At 47.8% G+C, this 17,985-nt stretch overlaps 1 protein-coding gene across 2 annotated transcripts in view; it reads left to right on the top strand.

Annotated features, from left to right (window-relative positions):
- The first annotated feature begins 3,792 nt into the window (after positions 1-3,792).
- The window catches only part of Sos (Son of sevenless), a 30,839-nt gene continuing 16,646 nt past the window's right edge, over positions 3,793-17,985 (top strand). The window contains exons 1-15 of one of the 2 annotated variants that reach the window (XM_089737479.1): positions 3,793-4,163; positions 5,244-5,363; positions 6,047-6,184; positions 6,426-6,602; positions 6,858-7,067; positions 8,080-8,209; positions 8,464-8,567; positions 8,684-8,851; positions 9,536-9,600; positions 9,803-9,933; positions 10,363-10,463; positions 10,545-11,121; positions 11,368-11,430; positions 13,375-13,486; positions 13,569-13,725. In XM_089737479.1, coding sequence (XP_089593605.1) covers positions 4,068-4,163; positions 5,244-5,363; positions 6,047-6,184; positions 6,426-6,602; positions 6,858-7,067; positions 8,080-8,209; positions 8,464-8,567; positions 8,684-8,851; positions 9,536-9,600; positions 9,803-9,933; positions 10,363-10,463; positions 10,545-11,121; positions 11,368-11,430; positions 13,375-13,486; positions 13,569-13,725 — 2,349 coding nt within the window. In that variant the 5' untranslated portion in view covers positions 3,793-4,067. The remainder of the gene's footprint in view (positions 4,164-5,243; positions 5,364-6,046; positions 6,185-6,425; positions 6,603-6,857; positions 7,068-8,079; positions 8,210-8,463; positions 8,568-8,683; positions 8,852-9,535; positions 9,601-9,802; positions 9,934-10,362; positions 10,464-10,544; positions 11,122-11,367; positions 11,431-13,374; positions 13,487-13,568; positions 13,726-17,985) is intronic. The other variant, XM_089737480.1, reaches the window with a different exon arrangement.

Raw genomic sequence — 17,985 nt, 5'->3', positions numbered from 1 at the left:
AGAATAGTGTAAACTGTAAATAGTGCTACACCTTAATTTAAGCGATTCATTATGCACTAGGTATTTGCTACTAAGTACGCTGACCAGGTTGCGGCAACAAGATACTCGAAATACTAAAAGAAATTTACTGGGCCACGCGCTATCGCGTATATCGCTTTATTCTTAAGTATAAAATTTGCATTCATCAATTTTGGATGAAAGTACTTAAATCAATTAATAAAACGGATTGGCTTTTAATTATTTGTATAAAGGGAGTCACAGTTTTTGTTTCTTGTCACGAGTATCAATTTCCTATGCTAGTATTTATTTCCAAAGCTATAACAATACCTCCAATTTAAGATAATATACGATTCTACTCTTTACTCAAAACAAGAATCTATTGTCCCAAAAAAGATATAAACTAGATAGTAATTTGATCCTTACTTTTTGATATCTCAGGTGGACTTCATTATTATAGGACTGTACTGCATTGAGAGGAAGGAAGCCAAATTTAATAGAATGCTTTTGAACCAGGCCATAAAATCTACAAAAGAACAGTGTTTTGGCCAAGTGGCGACTGATATTTTCTAAATTATTCGTTAAATCAGTTAGTAGCATTTCTTTGTTTCATGCTTTACTTATTCCACAAACTGGACATCTATCAGCCATTTTCTAACCAAGCTTAATATCGGATGAGAACTGGTAAAATAAAATAATGATATATTCGGAAAATACATAAATAACCAAACCGTAGGATTTTCACAACGACTACCAAAAACTGGGCTTATCATTTATTTGTATAAGCGTTATGACACTGCTATAAAAGATAATATCTATACGATTGCAGTCACGCGTTCAATTGATTTCTGAATGGTTAAGGTTTCCGTTACTTTGCAACCGGGTATGGTTTTTGTAATGTTACATGTGATAATCATGCATTTTTATTTATTTAATCGTTACCATCGCTGATGGACGTCAGTAATGCCAGGTGAACAAGCCACCATCTACCGCTGAAGACTCTTCTCAAATATCTTTCGAAAATGTATATGCTGCTAAAATAATCATTTTCAGTCTCATGAAATTTATCTTGAGCTCTCAATCGATACTACCAAGTATTCTATCAGAGCCCCTTTATGTTGGGCTTAGGGCCGAAACTTCTCACTAGATACCAGTGCCAAAAGGGAACGTATGACCGCGCTCAACCCTGCAAATTGACACGAGGTCCGTTACAAGGACACTTGGCCAACGGAATCGTGGTAGGAAATCTTAACGATGTAGGCATTCATTAAGAACCACCGGCCACGATCCTCGTCGAACTCTTCGTCGTAATTGAGCGAACTAGCCTATAGACAGAGCCTACTGAATTTCTCGCTGAATCTTCTCAGTACGTCGCGATTCTGATCCGATGGTAGATTCTGCGAAGCACTGCTCTTGCTAAGGCTAGTGTTAGCAAGTTCTGTTAGGGTGAGTCCGTGAGATCGCCTACCCGTCCGCGCGTAGCTGAAATACCCCCTTGCTATCGGCGAATAGGTAGGGGAAAAAAAACTATGAGCACATTATGCACAGATACTATATTTTTATTTATCATCATATTTATTAACAACGCATACGCATATAACAAAAACAAAACAAAGGTAGTTTTCCAATTACAGAGCATAATGCGACTCAGTGACGCACAATGCCGAATTATGCTGAAGCTTAATTGAGCATTATGTCGCATAATGCCCTCTTGTGCTTTAATTGGAAAACTACCAAAAAAACCGTTTACGTGATAACGTTAAGTGTATAATCTATGATTGTTATGGTAACCGTTGCCAAGGATACCATGATGTAACTGTACTGTAAAAATTGTGGTTATAGTTTTTGAACTTTCAACGCATAGGTACCATTTTTTTGTTACCTTTGTAGACAGACGAGCATACGGACTACCTGATAGTAAGGGTTTACCGTCGCTTATGGACGCAGCGATGCCAAGGGTAGAGCTAAGCGGCTACCTACCATTGAGTACTGGTGGTAGGACCTCTTGTGAGTCCGCACGGGTAGGTATCACCGCCCTGCCTAATTCTGCCATGAGGTAGTAATGCGTTTCGGTTTGAAGGGCGGGGCAGCCGTTGTAACTACATTGAGACCTTAGGACTTGTCTCAAGGTGGGTGGCGCATTTACGTTGTAGATGTCTATAGGCTCCAGTAACCACTTAATGCCAGGTGGGCTGTGAGTTCGTCCACCCAACTAAGCAATCAAAAATAAATAAAAAGCGTACTCTCTGCAAACCTACTTTGAAGAAGGACATGTTATAGTGCTCGGGAAACACCGTGAAGGGGAATTCATTCCAAGGCCCAAGGCAGAATGGTACGTGGCAGAAAAGATCTTTGGAAACGCACTGTCGATGAACGCAGCGGTTCCAAATAATATGAATGAACTCTGCTCCGGTGGCGGGAGGTGTGATGGTAAAAAGGAGATGAAGGAAGCATCTCGAATACTATTATCGAATCATACTAGTTTTATGAATAATTAAATTATAAATAAGTTTGTTTGATTGTTATGTACGCTCTCAGTTTCAACTACTCTATCGATCATTACCAAATTTTGCATACATGTCAGGGATGCAGACAAATACTTGTTTACATTTACATGTATGTATGTATGTACCTAGCCTATAGTTTTGGTTTATAAGCCTAAAATATCGAGTTGGGTTTTAGACAAGTTTAATAATAACGAAAATGAATATGATTGTAATAATTGCTTAGAGCTGGATAAAGTTATGGGAGAGCTTGATTAAAATAAGTAAAAACTGTTTTGGGGTTTTTTTTCTTCAAAAATTCTTATTTTCGGGAGGTTTTCGAAAAAAGTTGGGTGGGAATTCACACGGTCATCTGGCAGCACTGGACGGGTTCGACGAGGACGGTGACCGGGGCTTGTGGTACCTAAAAGCAACGTTAATGGATCGGTAGGATCCGTAATGACAGTATCGGTTATTTTGCGAGGTTTCTTAAAACGAGGCTTGTGGAGAGTACTTAACAGTAGGTAGGCAACAGGTTGGCTCTGCCCCTGGCATTCCTGACATTCATGGGCGACGGTAATGGTGGGTATCTGGCAATAAAAAAGTTAAAAAAAAATAGTGCGTACAGAGGGAACAGCTCGCATTGGGAATAGTGCGATCCGGTCCCGAAGCAGTTCTGTGTCCTGAACTGTACAATGCGTCCGAACACTAATTTGAGACTGTGCATCATTTATCCAAAAGCTAGAGAACAATGATTAAATATTAACCACACCATTCATGGATACATATGTGGCGTTTAAGAACACACCTTTTTATGATGCGTAAGCCGGAACGCACGAGAGGTGGAAAAAAGGAGATAGTCTGTGATACTAGACCTTTTACCGCCGAGGACTTTTTAGCGGGAACGCGAGGAATGAAGTTGTGTGATTTGTTTTAGTTTGTCTATTTAGTGTTTCTTCATGTTTAAATGTGTAATAACGGTGGTTTATTAACTGTTTAATATCTGTGAAAGTGCACAAATGTGGGAAAATGAAACAAAACCGCTGGACGTAACTTCTCGGGATCTACCAAAGTCCACTGAAAAAATCACAATAAGCGACCACCATTTTATTAAGATGATATTTCATCCCATATAATCTCATTTCATTTAATTTCATCCCAGTTAATTAATGTCTCAAATGAATCAACTTCATTGCATTTCATTTCACTCCATATTATCATTTTTCATAAAAATAAGATTATAAATTAAAAATAAGACATGACTTAAAGGTCCTAGTAACCAGGTCGTGAAATCCATTTTAAAAAAAATAGTGTTGTCTATGGCGTTGATTTGTAAATTAAAAATGGCGTCGTTTATCCGACCAAATGAGTGAAAAAGATATTGTTTAATTGTTTTCTTACTAAAAAAACTATTTATGTTTACAAAAAACTGAAATAGTACAAAATTTGTGTGCTTAAAACATATTTATAAGTGTGCAGCGCGTCTATATTTTGTTTTATTAGTATTAAAAGTGTAATGTGGTTAGTGTTGTTAAAAGTTTATAACATTGAGTTTTACATGATTCCTGAACAAGTTTCATTAGTAAGATGCTGCCCACAGTGGAGGAGATAAGGGGTTATGATTTTTTAGACCCCGAAAATGTAGATAAATGGAGAGGAATATTCGTAAACCCACTTAAAAAGGTTAGCATTTTTATTTTGTAATTAACACGAATTCCTCTGAAAATTTAACAAAATAATAATTAAAAGTGAACAAATTTAGCTCCCGTAAGCACTCTCCAGACTAGTATTAGTAAGTTACTGTAAAAGAAAAAATATATACTATTTTGCGTCATTTTTTGTTTATTAAAATGTTTTGCTTTTGTTACTGAAACTTCATAATGTGCTGTCAAATTAGATTAAGCGCTATCAGTACAAATACTAAAAACAATTTTAAATGTAATTGTATGTATTTAAGTATTTTAGTAAAAATTTGTAAAAAAAAATAATTTAAAAAATATACCTAATATTTATTGATTATTAAAATTAAAATATGATGAATATACAAGAATAAACTAAATTTTATGCAAATTGTATTTGTAGAAACATAATTGTAGGACTGTTTCCATTTAAAAAGGTTTACTTATGAAGAGGCCTTTGATCTAAGTTAAGAACAATATTGTAATAATAAAACACGTGAGAAGGTTAAGTTTTAATACATGACTTAAAAATGCTTAATGACCATGTATTATAAGCAGATGAGAAGATCCCTATGTTAAGCAGCTGTACTGTATTCTCACAGAAATGTGAATCCTATGATGAAACTTGAGATATGTTACATTTGAAGTTGGACTGGAATCTAAGATTACTCATCACCAGTGTAAGATAGATGATGATAATAACTTAAAGGTCTCATAAAATGCTCTACCACAAGTAAAAAATAAACTTTTATTGCTTGTCATTACATGTATATTAGTGAACCACATTTGAGGTATAGAAGCAATTTAAAACTGACTTGGACCTAAAAGTTAATTCCAATGACACCTGGTCAGGACCAAATTCTGTCTCAGTCAGCTTTGTGAACACCTACGCCTTACCTGAAAGCAATAAGTCTTATCATTTACCTTGATATTGGGGATTAAAAAAAAAAGTAATATTAGGATGCTGAGTTTCTTTTTCTAGTTCTAGGATTGGTGTGAATTAATTAGTGTTGTAGACAATGTTGTCATTCAACAAGTATAGCATTGAATTTGTGTTTTACACACCTTTCATAATTTTTTTCAGGTTTTAGAGCAAGTGCATCCATCATTGAGTGCTGAAGAGAGTGCCCTAGAGTATGTGGAATCATTATGCCTGAGATTACTCTCTACGCTGTGTGCAGCACCGACACCTAGAACTGTACAGGTAACTTTTGTGACATTACAGACCTTTAGAAGGCTTGTGGAGAGTACATAACGGTAGGCAGCAGCTTGGCTCTGCCCTTGGCATTGCTGAAGTCCTTTTGTGACATTACAGACCTTTAGAAGGCTTGTGGAGAGTACATAACGGTAGGCAACAGCTTGGCTCTGCCCTTGGCATTGCTGAAGTCCATGGGTGACAGTAACCACTCACCATCAGATGGGTCATATGCTAGTCTGCCTACAACGGCAGTAATTAAATAAAGAGACATAATGATAGATATATTCTATTTAGGTTGTGTGAGAGTCAAAGATACCATAATCTAGCTGTACTGAAATGCTATCATTAAGAACTCTTTTTGAATCTTTTTTGAATAATATTGTAATATTTATTGATTTTATTGAAATGATTTTATTAAAATGAAAAGAAATAAAAACCTGTCCATTTGAGTCTTATTAGTTGATGCAAGAAATTAATTGAATGTTATAAGTTGTATAAACACTCTCATGACTTTTGGGAAGAAAGAAATATTTTGAAAACTACAAATCCGGCTCATATATAAAAAAAAGGTAGTAAGATTACATACTATGTATGTATACCATGTATTTAAAACAGTGCAAAACTTCTTTAAATTTTATTGTTGTGATTTATAATACAATTGAGTTGTAAATCAAATGAAAATTCACCAGGATGTGGAAGACCGTGTGGCTAGAACATTCCCGACACCTTTGGACAAATGGGCTCCAGCTGACGCTCGGGATGCAGCCACTAATAAGCGACGGAGACCATTGCTCCCACATGACAGATTACACAACATGTTGCATAAGGTATATTCATATTTATGACATATATATAGCATATATGTTGAATTATCGCAGTAATACTGGTTGAAAAAAAAAACAAAATTAATATTACTGATTATGTAACTACAAATATTTTGGCTTTGTAGAAAATCAATCCAAATTCTGTTTTTTACTGTGGTAAGAAAACTGCTTAGTCTGAATTTAGAACATAAGTTCTCCTGTTTGTTTAGAAATTGTGATTTTTAATTATATATTTTCTTTACAGGAAGTGTTCCAATACAAAATTGACAGTTCAGTGTCAGTGTTCATGACTGCCATATTAGAATATGTTAGTGTCGACATACTAAAGTTGGCCGGAAATTTTGTTAAGAAAATGTCACAGAAGTCTGGTTATGATACTATAACCTGCCAGGACATAAAGACAGCCATGTGTGCTGATAAGGTAAGACATAAGACAGTTTACCAGTATGATGCACGGAGGAGAGAGTAATTGCAATAAATCGAAATTATACTGTCACAATGTGGGTGACATCATTCACTTAATATAATTTATGGTTTCTGGTAACTCGTTCGGTAGAGTCTGAGCTCATATTATTGTCTGCTAAGTACAGCTAGTATAGATTGTAAAATGTAAAATTTAATTTAAAATATGCACATCTATATCTATAAAGATATTTAATAATCTTTTAATTAACAGGTTTTAATGGATATGTTTTATCAAGAGACAGAATTGACAGTGGTGGAGAATTCCACTAGCACAGATAGGAGGGGCCGAAGGGGATCCCTCTCTTATGCAGAGCTGGTCCGAGACCTCATGACTGACGAGAAGCACTTCCTAAGGGACCTGCATCTCATAATAAGGGTCTTCAAAGAAGAGCTAGATAAAATACTGGATGGAGATACAAGGGTGGGTTTTACATAAAAATCTCTGATTAAATTTATAAAATAACTGCTTGAAGATGAGTAAACCTAGTATTGAGCAGCTATTCTTAATATCCCAGATTCACGTATGGAAAAACTAATCAAATTTATTTGTATTTAGTATTTTTTTTCTCTCTAAGCACCTGTCATTTTTGTGCATACTATGACATTGGCAAAGTCAATGCCAAAGGTGTTGTAGCCAAAATTCTTTATATCAAAGAAAAGGGTGCGTGTACTTATATGCGCGCGTAAGAAGTTATACTTTATTTTTATAAAGTTTATTTCTTTTTTTTTACAATTTAAATTTTAATGAATTTGAAAAAAAGTCGATTAAACAACATCCTCAAACACGCATATTGGACATCCCTTTTCTTGACATCGTATAAATTCTGTAATTCTCGGTACGGCTCGGAAAGTTCACCTGCGGCTATATTCTGGTGGTAGGACCTCTTGTGAGTCCGCACGGGTAGGTACCACCGCCCCGCCTATTTCTGCCGTGAAGCAGTAATGCGTTTCGGTTTGAAGGGTGGGACAGCCGTTGTGACTATACTGAGACCTTAGAACTATATCTCAAGGTGTGTGGCGCATTTACGTTGTAGATGTCTATGGGCTTCAGTAACCACTTAACACCAGGTGGGCTGTGAGTTCGTCCACACATCTAAGCAATAAAAATAAAAATAAAAAATTCAGACTCGCCAAGTTACGTCGGTCGTATTGTAATGAGCGATTTAGTGGGCAACTTCATTCTGTTAATTTTGTGTCACGGTGCGCGCGCATCGTAAAATTTCACTCATCAATTTTTCATAACGCACCTAAAGAAGTATAACTTCAAAAATTAATAATGTGATGATTTGACTTGAGGTACAAAGCTGACATAAGAGTAGCTAATATGTTACCGGGCTCTGACCGCGGGTGAAGATTGGACGTCAGGTGTGAGAGTGCAATGGGAGCTAATATATTGGATTTGTATGTTTATTGTCTTGGATGTTTTTTTTCAGACTCTGTCCCTGATTTTTGGCAATATAGTGGACATCTACGAACTGACTGTCACTTTACTGGGAAATTTGGAGGACGCCATGGAGATGTCAGAGGACTCTCCTTCACCATATATTGGAAGTTGTTTTGAAGGTAATATGGGATTATGTGTGATGAATATATGGTTGTTGAGATATGATTGACCTCCTAGTGGACATTCAGTACTCGAGTTCATACTTATTCATGTTTCAATCAAATATTCCCCCCAAATGAGTACAAGGGTATACTCCAAATCTGCACAGATGGTTAATCTTGTTTTCAGAAATGTCTTTTTAATTATCCTTCGACAACAGTTCTGCAGCCTCTAGTAAGCGGCGATAGAAATAACACATAATATGACATTTCAGAATTAGCTGAAGTGGAAGAGTTTCGTGCGTACGTCCGATACGCCAACATCGTCACCAGGAAGGAGTCCAGGGAGACCTTGCAGAACATCGTGGACGATCCGATCGTGAGTACACACTGGGGAGTGCGGCTCCGTGGACGGTTGGACTGTCGAACTGCTGTATGTCAGCAGAATGAAATCTGCCTGCAACCATTTTACCTGAGATTTCTTGTAAATTTCAGTTATCGGAAGGTCTCAAGACAGCCGGGCAGGGTTTCCTGCTGGCCACGAAGTACTACCTGCCCCGGTTGCTGCTGGCCCCCGTGGGACACGTGTTCCTGTACCACAAATACGTGCTCGCCCTGCTGCACGCCGCGCCCACGGTCGACGACCGGGAGAGCTTTAAACAGGTACCCTCACTCGGAAATTTAGTCGGATGATACAGACGAGGAGAGGTCCGCGGAAAGAAACTCCCAAAGAATTACTGGAGATCAATCACTCGGAATCGGAATTAATCTTTTGGAGACAATTTATTACAGTTATTTGGTTATTAGTAATTGAGCTGAAACATATTAGATCCGTTGAATGTGAAATACTTGCTCTGAAGTGGTCGAGTGGTCTGAGCCTTGCCCTCTCAATCCTAAGGTTCAATCTGCTTTGTAGGAAATTTGCTCAAAGATTGGAGTGTAGATTTTTATATCCTTTTATTTAATGATACCTGCTAAAATGGTTTCACGAATATCTATGATTTTCTAGTGTAACTTGAGCCCAGTTCGCTGAATGGCAACCACACGCGCGCCACCTGTCGCATCTGGACAACTGCTAAGACTAAAGCCAAACAGATAAACTTTCATTTGTATTGGATCCATTATAATCTGTAACGTTGAAATCACAGACCAACCTCTCTTGGATATGGCTCTGTTGTCCTGAAATGTTAGATCTTTTAATTGTCACCGGAGACGATTGGTCTCTTCAGGTGTTCTGTTTAAATATTAACAAACGTTTCTCTCCGGTATCGTTCATTGAAAAATACCTCAGTGAGGAATGTGTGCTTATCCAACAGATATTATAATGTTATTTAATTGCAATTTCAGGTTCAGTGCAATTTAGATCCGATCAAGAAATTACTAGATAAAGCATTGGGGAACGGACCGAAAATGTAAGTTATAGTTTTACTACAACTATTACTGGTGTTCACCGACACTCTTTGTTGACTGGAAGAGTCCTTACAATTGTTTCCTCGTTCTAATGGAGGTTCTTCCACTACCAACAGGACCTTGAAAGGTCCTGAGAACCTTTTACATACAAAGGAAACCGAGTTCTTTATTTCTTAGTCATCCAAGACATTGATCGCTGTGCAGGGACGGTACCCTGCGGATGGCGAGCAGGTCGCGCCGACAGCAAGCCATCGAGAAGTGCAACGAGCTGGCGCGGGTCGTGGACAACTGGGACAACCGGGACATCGGACAGTGCTGTAACGAATTCATCCGGGGTAAGTGCCCTGGCGGACCGGAGAAACATACTAGTAATCATTCGTTCGTTCTTTCATTCACTTTCCACCGACATTCGTTCTTTACAGAATAAAGAAGTAAATAATATTTTTTGTTAATTTGGGAATAACTATGGTTAACTAACTCTTGAAATTAAACTAAAAAGTTTATTGAATTGAACTCACTTTTACTAAACTGCCACTGGAAATACTCGCGACATAGACAACTTATTGACCTATACTATATAATTTCATTGTACCACACTTAAAGTGCAGCGTCTGTTCTCAAGAAAAAATTTATTCCTTAAGCCTAACTCTTCTTTAGTTTTTATGACAAAATTCAACATGATTCACTTTAAAATGGCGGATGTTTACTGAGTCCCCAAGGGACGCCCCCGTTACTCCTCTCTTAAACCGCTTATGTTATTGCAGAAGACATACTGTCGAAGATAGGGCCCGGCAAGAAGGTGGCCGAGCGGAGGGCCTACCTGTTCGACGGGCTGCTGCTGCTGTGCAAGCCCGCCACCAGCCTGGTCAGTCTCCATCCTGCATCCGGTAGCTCTCTGTCGCACCTCGCTATGTACCACTGACCGCTGGGTGACCTGACCGTGCAGGTGACGGTGAACAGCGGGGGCGGCGCCGGCGGGGTGGGCGCCGTGCAGCTCAAGCTCAAGGAGAAGCTGCACATCCGGAAGCTGGAGATCGTGGACCGGCCCGACACGGACGAGGCGCGACACCTGCTGGAGCTGTCCCCGCGCGTGGGCGGCCCGGTGGTGCTGGCGTGCGCGTCGGCGCCCGACAAGCGGAACTGGATGTGCGACCTCGTCATGCTCAACACCAAGCCCATGCTGGACCGGTTCCTCGAGAGCATCCTGTCGGAGCTGGAGCGGCGGCACCCGCTGCGGCTGCCCCCGCCGCGCCTGTACCGGTTCGCGGTGGCCGACGCGCCGCACAACATCCTGCTGGAGCAGCCGCCCGTGCGCCGCCCCGCGCTCGTGCCGCTCGTCAAGGGCGCCACGCTGCTCAAGCTGGTGGAGCGCCTCACGTACCACGTGTACGCCGACCTGGCGCTCGTGCGCACCTTCCTCACCACCTACCGCTCCTTCTGCGAGCCGCGGGAGCTGCTGGCGCTGCTCATCGAGCGGTTCCGCATCCCCGAGCCCGCCGACGTCTACGACAAGCCGCCCCCAGGTACCCAGCCCCCCGCCGCCACTACACTACACTGAACACATCGACCTGACTGTCCTCAGTTTAAACTTGCCAACAAACTTCACTCAATGTCTAACACGCATGCTTCATGTTATTGGTACATTTGTGGTGAGCCAGTAGGTTTGGCAAATGGCGTGTCGTACATTTACCAAGGATGCCAGCAAACCCAAACCCGCATTCAGCGGATGCTCTATATATAACTAACAGCATATATTTTGTTAACGCAAGCGCCAAGGACGAAAGTGAAGAAGGACGTTAGTCCTAGCGCGACGCTGCTAGACCTCGATATAGGTAACGTATACATCCACACTCTCCCCTAACATTCACGGTTATAAACAATAAATCCAGTAAAACTTATGATTGCTCCAATAGATATAACGTAGTGTGGTATTAAAACAAATCTTAATAGAATGGAACAAGAATCAGAGAGAAAGAATAAATGTATATAAAGTTGTAGTACATGTAGTGTGATATTGTTCTAATTTAAAGAAAGATAGTCCCATCTCTATGCACTGTCTGTTGGAACACTTTTCCAAAACCTACTTTTTTACCTTTTGGATTACTTTCATTAACACCAATGATCTATATATATAAAATTATTCTTATATACTATTGTGATATTGTTTTCAACATTAAAATCCGTAAAGAAGAAGTTAGGTATTAAATGTATTAATGATGTCCTACCCTCCAACCCATTGTGCTGTACGTTGCAAGCTGGATGATGTTTTGAAGTAATTATTAGTGTTATTCTGGATTTTCAAATATACCTAGTCAGGTCATAAATTCTGTCACACGTTTAATGTAAAATAATTGAAACAAGTTTATTCATTATGTAACCATTCATATACCAAAATGAACTTAACAAAACATAGATTCTTATGACACTAAAGTTTATTCAAAATTACCTCCGTGATTTTGAATACAGGCCTTCAATCTGCGCGGCCAGTCGTCTATCGCAGCACGAACGAGGTCCATGTCAATATCGGCGGCTGCCTTAATCAAGGATGTCTTGAGTGACTCCAAATTGGGATGAGGCTTTGAGCACGCCTTTTCCTCCAAGTGTTGCCATATCTTGTAATCTAACGGATTCAAATTTGGACTGGAGCAGGGCCAGTCTTCGTGCCGGATGAAGTCGATTTCACGCGCCGCCAGCCAGTCTTGTGTGCTCTTCGCTCTATGAGCTGGCGCCGAATCTTGTTGGAATACCCAGTGCCTGTTATTGAACATGGTATGAGAAACAGGTTCCACAAGGTTCGTCAGGACTGTATTTTGATACACAACTGCATTCGTTTTTACACCTTTCTCACAAAAATGTACCTCTGTTAAGCCCCAATAAGAAACTCCCAACCATACCATGAGCGAGGATGGAAAATAACCTCGTTGGACACGCGGAATACGGTTGCTCGCTTCTTCACTACTGTGTGCGTACACCTTATCATTTTGTTTGTTGTAGCTCTCTTCTACGGTAAAAATTTTTTCATCCGAAAAAAGAATTTCCCGATATTTTTTTCCCGCGTACCGCTTCAACAAAGCGCGGTATCTCTTCAGTCTCAGGTCCATTAGACGAGCATTCAAACGATGTCCTGTTTTTCTTCGATATGCCCGAAGCCCTAAGTCTTCATTTAACACCATTTTCACCGTGGTTCTGCTTAACCCCATCTGAAGGGCCAACAGTTTCTGCTTACGTATGGGATTTCTTTGAATTCGCGCCTTCACAGCTTTTATCACTGCTGGAGTCCTAACAGACCGAGGGCGACCACTTCTTGACCTGTCATCTACACTAGAGTCTTCATTGTATCGTTTGATGGTACGATAAACGAATTTTTTGGTTATATTCAAAATTTTCAGTATGTTAAAAGTTTGAATTGGCGCGTAACCGTAACGATGCAACGCAATAACTGCAACACGGTCTTCTTTAAGCGTCCACTCCATATTTAAAAATGAGTAAAATTCTAAAAGTATACATTTTTATTTTCATGAACAATTCGAAATTCGAATTCAATAAACTTTTTTGTGGCCAGCATTCTAAAAGAACAGTTTTTACTGTGTGACAATACTTATGACCTGACTAGTTATAAAAAATATTTTGTTTCGAAGTCAATGTATGCTGTGTGCTGGAAATCTGCTCGCCAACATGTCTGTGAGCTTGTTTGCTAAATTTGAAACAAAAACTTACTAGAGGGTAGACAGAAAAGAATACGCAGTGAATAATGACGTTGATTGCACAATTCGCAGCGGAGAGCATAGAGAGCGTGGCCAGCAGCGACGCCGAGAAGCTCAGCAAGAACACCGTGAGGGAAGACTGGAAGAGGTACAGGAAGGAGTTCCAGCAGCCCGTCAAGTTTAGGTGAGCTCTTACTGTCTCGTGTCCTCCGGGGCCGCAGACCAGCTCGGTGATTGCTGACCCCAGCGGTGTACTCTTGTTGCAGGGTTATTAACGTTATTAGACACTGGGTGGATCAACACTTTTATGATTTCGAAAGAGATCCCGAGCTTTTGGACGAGCTCCGAGAGTTCCTGGAGTCCGTCGACGGGAAACCCATGAGGAAGTGGGTCCAGAGCGTGCTCAAGACCTTGCAGAGGAAGGTACGTCTGAACCTCTAGGAAAACTCGCAGTCAATATGTTTTACTTTACTAATGTCCTTTGAACCAGCAGTCAATGTAACGCAAGGGTCAATGGCCCCAAGCTGTCTGGATTACACTGCGTGCTCACGAAATATTCATTTATTAAAATGATAGATAGCTTAGTGGTAAGGAGAGTGTAGAGCGTGCGTGTGTTGTGACGGTAGAGCCAGCCGGCGGAGGGCGAGGGCGCGGTGTCGCACGTGTTGGACCGGGCGCCCCCCGCCGTGCTGCGCGCGGGGCGGGCAGAGTGTAGAGCGTGCGTGTGTTGTGACGGTAGAGCCAGCCGGCGGAGGGCGAGGGCGCGGTGTCGCACGTGTTGGACCGGGCGCCCCCCGCCGTGCTGCGCGCGGGGCGGGCAGAGTGTAGAGCGTGCGTGTGTTGTGACGGTAGAGCCAGCCGGCGGAGGGCGAGGGCGCGGTGTCGCACGTGTTGGACCGGGCGCCCCCCGCCGTGCTGCGCGCGGGGCGGGCAGAGTGTAGAGCGTGCGTGTGTTGTGACGGTAGAGCCAGCCGGCGGAGGGCGAGGGCGCGGTGTCGCACGTGTTGGACCGGGCGCCCCCCGCCGTGCTGCGCGCGGGGCGGGCAGAGTGTAGAGCGTGCGTGTGTTGTGACTGTAGAGCCAGCCGGCGGAGGGCGAGGGCGCGGTGTCGCACGTGTTCGACCGGGCGCCCCCCGCCGTGCTGCGCGCGGGGCGGGCAGAGTGTAGAGCGTGCGTGTGTTGTGACGGTAGAGCCAGCCGGCGGAGGGCGAGGGCGCGGTGTCGCACGTGTTGGACCGGGCGCCCCCCGCCGTGCTGCGCGCGGGGCGGGCAGAGTGTAGAGCGTGCGTGTGTTGTGACGGTAGAGCCAGCCGGCGGAGGGCGAGGGCGCGGTGTCGCACGTGTTCGACCGGGCGCCCCCCGCCGTGCTGCGCGCGGGGCGGGCAGAGTGTAGAGCGTGCGTGTGTTGTGACGGTAGAGCCAGCCGGCGGAGGGCGAGGGCGCGGTGTCGCACGTGTTGGACCGGGCGCCCCCGCCGTGCTGCGCGCGGGGCGGGCAGAGTGTAGAGCGTGCGTGTGTTGTGACGGTAGAGCCAGCCGGCGGAGGGCGAGGGCGCGGTGTCGCACGTGTTGGACCGGGCGCCCCCCGCCGTGCTGCGCGCGGGGCGGGCAGAGTGTAGAGCGTGCGTGTGTTGTGACGGTAGAGCCAGCCGGCGGAGGGCGAGGGCGCGGTGTCGCACGTGTTGGACCGGGCGCCCCCCGCCGTGCTGCGCGCGGGGCGGGCAGAGTGTAGAGCGTGCGTGTGTTGTGACGGTAGAGCCAGCCGGCGGAGGGCGAGGGCGCGGTGTCGCACGTGTTCGACCGGGCGCCCCCCGCCGTGCTGCGCGCGGGGCGGGCAGAGTGTAGAGCGTGCGTGTGTTGTGACGGTAGAGCCAGCCGGCGGAGGGCGAGGGTGCGGTGTCGCACGTGTTGGACCGGGCGCCCCCGCCGTGCTGCGCGCGGGGCGGGCAGAGTGTAGAGCGTGCGTGTGTTGTGACGGTAGAGCCAGCCGGCGGAGGGCGAGGGCGCGGTGTCGCACGTGTTGGACCGGGCGCCCCCCGCCGTGCTGCGCGCGGGGCGGGCAGAGTGTAGAGCGTGCGTGTGTTGTGACGGTAGAGCCAGCCGGCGGAGGGCGAGGGCGCGGTGTCGCACGTGTTGGACCGGGCGCCCCCCGCCGTGCTGCGCGCGGGGCGGGCAGAGTGTAGAGCGTGCGTGTGTTGTGACGGTAGAGCCAGCCGGCGGAGGGCGAGGGCGCGGTGTCGCACGTGTTGGACCGGGCGCCCCCCGCCGTGCTGCGCGCGGGGCGGGCAGAGTGTAGAGCGTGCGTGTGTTGTGACGGTAGAGCCAGCCGGCGGAGGGCGAGGGCGCGGTGTCGCACGTGTTGGACCGGGCGCCCCCGCCGTGCTGCGCGCGGGGCGGGCAGAGTGTAGAGCGTGCGTGTGTTGTGACGGTAGAGCCAGCCGGCGGAGGGCGAGGGCGCGGTGTCGCACGTGTTGGACCGGGCGCCCCCCGCCGTGCTGCGCGCGGGGCGGGCAGAGTGTAGAGCGTGCGTGTGTTGTGACGGTAGAGCCAGCCGGCGGAGGGCGAGGGCGCGGTGTCGCACGTGTTGGACCGGGCGCCCCCCGCCGTGCTGCGCGCGGGGCGGGCAGAGTGTAGAGCGTGCGTGTGTTGTGACTGTAGAGCCAGCCGGCGGAGGGCGAGGGCGCGGTGTCGCACGTGTTCGACCGGGCGCCCCCCGCCGTGCTGCGCGCGGGGCGGGCAGAGTGTAGAGCGTGCGTGTGTTGTGACGGTAGAGCCAGCCGGCGGAGGGCGAGGGCGCGGTGTCGCACGTGTTGGACCGGGCGCCCCCCGCCGTGCTGCGCGCGGGGCGGGCAGAGTGTAGAGCGTGCGTGTGTTGTGACGGTAGAGCCAGCCGGCGGAGGGCGAGGGCGCGGTGTCGCACGTGTTCGACCGGGCGCCCCCCGCCGTGCTGCGCGCGGGGCGGGCAGAGTGTAGAGCGTGCGTGTGTTGTGACGGTAGAGCCAGCCGGCGGAGGGCGAGGGCGCGGTGTCGCACGTGTTGGACCGGGCGCCCCCCGCCGTGCTGCGCGCGGGGCGGGCAGAGTGTAGAGCGTGCGTGTGTTGTGACGGTAGAGCCAGCCGGCGGAGGGCGAGGGCGCGGTGTCGCACGTGTTGGACCGGGCGCCCCCCGCCGTGCTGCGCGCGGGGCGGGCAGAGTGTAGAGCGTGCGTGTGTTGTGACGGTAGAGCCAGCCGGCGGAGGGCGAGGGCGCGGTGTCGCACGTGTTGGACCGGGCGCCCCCCGCCGTGCTGCGCGCGGGGCGGGCAGAGTGTAGAGCGTGCGTGTGTTGTGACGGTAGAGCCAGCCGGCGGAGGGCGAGGGCGCGGTGTCGCACGTGTTCGACCGGGCGCCCCCCGCCGTGCTGCGCGCGGGGCGGGCAGAGTGTAGAGCGTGCGTGTGTTGTGACGGTAGAGCCAGCCGGCGGAGGGCGAGGGTGCGGTGTCGCACGTGTTGGACCGGGCGCCCCCCGCCGTGCTGCGCGCGGGGCGGGCAGAGTGTAGAGCGTGCGTGTGTTGTGACGGTAGAGCCAGCCGGCGGAGGGCGAGGGCGCGGTGTCGCACGTGTTGGACCGGGCGCCCCCCGCCGTGCTGCGCGCGGGGCGGGCAGAGTGTAGAGCGTGCGTGTGTTGTGACGGTAGAGCCAGCCGGCGGAGGGCGAGGGCGCGGTGTCGCACGTGTTGGACCGGGCGCCCCCCGCCGTGCTGCGCGCGGGGCGGGCAGAGTGTAGAGCGTGCGTGTGTTGTGACGGTAGAGCCAGCCGGCGGAGGGCGAGGGCGCGGTGTCGCACGTGTTCGACCGGGCGCCCCCCGCCGTGCTGCGCGCGGGGCGGGCAGAGTGTAGAGCGTGCGTGTGTTGTGACGGTAGAGCCAGCCGGCGGAGGGCGAGGGCGCGGTGTCGCACGTGTTGGACCGGGCGCCCCCCGCCGTGCTGCGCGCGGGGCGGGCAGAGTGTAGAGCGTGCGTGTGTTGTGACGGTAGAGCCAGCCGGCGGAGGGCGAGGGCGCGGTGTCGCACGTGTTGGACCGGGCGCCCCCCGCCGTGCTGCGCGCGGGGCGGGCAGAGTGTAGAGCGTGCGTGTGTTGTGACGGTAGAGCCAGCCGGCGGAGGGCGAGGGCGCGGTGTCGCACGTGTTGGACCGGGCGCCCCCCGCCGTGCTGCGCGCGGGGCGGGCAGAGTGTAGAGCGTGCGTGTGTTGTGACGGTAGAGCCAGCCGGCGGAGGGCGAGGGCGCGGTGTCGCACGTGTTCGACCGGGCGCCCCCCGCCGTGCTGCGCGCGGGGCGGGCAGAGTGTAGAGCGTGCGTGTGTTGTGACGGTAGAGCCAGCCGGCGGAGGGCGAGGGTGCGGTGTCGCACGTGTTGGACCGGGCGCCCCCCGCCGTGCTGCGCGCGGGGCGGGCAGAGTGTAGAGCGTGCGTGTGTTGTGACGGTAGAGCCAGCCGGCGGAGGGCGAGGGCGCGGTGTCGCACGTGTTCGACCGGGCGCCCCCCGCCGTGCTGCGCGCGGGGCGGGCAGAGTGTAGAGCGTGCGTGTGTTGTGACGGTAGAGCCAGCCGGCGGAGGGCGAGGGCGCGGTGTCGCACGTGTTGGACCGGGCGCCCCCCGCCGTGCTGCGCGCGGGGCGGGCAGAGTGTAGAGCGTGCGTGTGTTGT

Source organism: Bombyx mandarina, chromosome 23 (genome assembly GCF_030267445.1).
Source record: "Bombyx mandarina strain Sakado chromosome 23, ASM3026744v2".
Lineage (NCBI taxonomy): Eukaryota > Metazoa > Arthropoda > Insecta > Lepidoptera > Bombycidae > Bombyx > Bombyx mandarina.
This window is presented reverse-complemented; position numbering and strand designations above follow the sequence as displayed.